Raw genomic sequence first — 1965 nt, 5'->3', positions numbered from 1 at the left:
CAAGACTGTGTGTACCCTCGGAGCTTAAAAAAAAATCTCTCAACTGGAGAGTTCAGTGTCTCAGGGTGCTAGCCAGATAGAGGCAGGAGAACGAACACCTCTAAATGAATGTCTGGAGGGCCGAAAACATGATTTTATCTGTTTATTTTGCGATAGTGAACAGTCGACTGCATTATCTTAATTAACAGTTACATAACAAAAAGAAGTAGAACAAATGTATATGAAAAATTTATTTGAGTTTAATTAATATACAATTATACAAATATGTACACAAAACACATTTACAAAAACAGCAGTGTAGTAGTTCACCAGGAACAATAGTCAGATATAAAGTTAATATTTTTTCAAGTTTCATTTTACGCCTTGATATTGGTTTTACTCTTTTTACAAATAACTATATGGTATTCACCTCAAGTAAACTCCACAGCTGAGCTCTCAAGTTAAGCAAAATGAACAAGACTGTGTGTACCCTCGGAGCTTAAAAAAAAATCTCTCAACTGGAGAGTTCAGTGTCTCAGGGTGCTAGCCAGATAGAGGCAGGAGAACGAACACCTCTAAATGAATGTCTGGAGGGCCGAAAAACCATGCTGGCAGAAGACTGCATCCACATTAAATTTGTAGCAGAGGAGAAAATGCAGTAATTATTAATGGCTTAGAGCATGAGTCAATAGCAGCCTGTAGGACACTGATGGATTGGCAGAGAACAGTTTATCTAATGACATTTTTTTAAATAAAAGAAATAGAAAAATACACACACACACACACACACACACATATATATATACACACACACATATATATATATATATCTATATCGGCAGCAAGATTCATTTTTAATGAGCCAAAAAGAATGCACATCACACCTCTGTTTATCAATTTGCACTGGCTACCAATAGTTGCTCGCATAAAATTCAAGGCATGTTTGTCTACAAAACCACCACTGGCTCTGCACCCCTTTACCTAAATTCTATATATATACATATATATACACATACACACACACACACACACATATATTAGGGGTCTAACGATACACGTATTCATATTGAACCGTTCGATACAAGGCGTTCGGTTCGGTACGCATTACAAACCAAACGATTCGTTGGACTAATCCTATTACATTTTGAAAATAAAAGAGCTTAAAGTGTGTGAAATATAATGTTCTCATAACATTGTATTTATGCACAGCACAGGCACAGACATTTCCGTACATTCACGTTGTTTCCACACACATTCACGATAATGTTTTGATTTGTCAAGTTTATGTTGCTGTGTTTAGTTATACAGAATGGATCCGTGTACTGTAGTAGATATACTGTATGCAGTCAGCAGGCGATTGGTTTAGGGATTTTTTGGCATCGCCATGTGGTCCTGTTCGGTTACGAAACTTGACTTCTCTAAAATGTCAAAAAAAAGCTATTTGCTGTTGCACTGTACATATACTATACAATTCAGATAAATATATATATCCTTTTGGAGTCCTTTTTTGGAAAGACATCTACATTTATCCTGAGAAAAGCTTGCAGAAAATACAGATTTTTGAAAATCATCCTTCAATCTTTTGGTTTACTTTGCTGAATATAGCAAATGATGACAAAATAACCATTTGAAACAAGATAAATGGTCTATGCTTAATTTCATGAAGTGTGCAATTAATCGCGATTTTGGTCGCATATGCTCCCGAAATTTAATCTGTGCGACCTCAAAATATATTTGGGAGCATTTGTGCGAGTGCATATAATTGTTGTTGTGCGACCCGTTTTAATTTCTCTAAAAACATTCAGAGTATGTGCCTTCTGAGTCCTGATACGGTGACCTGTCTGCCGTTCTATGAAACGTTAGGCTACATAACCAATTAAACTTCGTCTTTACATTCTTAACTTTAATGCAGATTTTAGATTGGTTAATATTAGCTGTCAATCACCCAGTCACTGCTTTCCGCTAACTACCGCGAGAAAAAGAAAC

General features: G+C 35.9%; 1 protein-coding gene across 1 annotated transcript in view; it reads right to left on the bottom strand.

Moving 5' to 3' along the window:
- Positions 1–1336: 1336 nt before the first annotated feature.
- Positions 1337–1965, bottom strand: part of LOC107551029 (microtubule-associated serine/threonine-protein kinase 2-like) — a 20323-nt gene continuing 19694 nt past the window's right edge. The window contains exon 3 of the mRNA XM_016232508.1: positions 1337–1397. Within this exon, the coding sequence (XP_016087994.1) occupies positions 1380–1397 (18 nt within the window). The 3' untranslated portion in view covers positions 1337–1379. The remainder of the gene's footprint in view (positions 1398–1965) is intronic.

This window comes from Sinocyclocheilus grahami, unplaced genomic scaffold, assembly GCF_001515645.1.
Source record: "Sinocyclocheilus grahami isolate Dianchi unplaced genomic scaffold, SAMN03320097.WGS_v1.1 scaffold412.1, whole genome shotgun sequence".
NCBI lineage: Eukaryota > Metazoa > Chordata > Actinopteri > Cypriniformes > Cyprinidae > Sinocyclocheilus > Sinocyclocheilus grahami.
The sequence above is the reverse complement of the archived record's forward strand: the minus strand, read 5'-3'. Positions and strand labels throughout refer to the sequence as shown.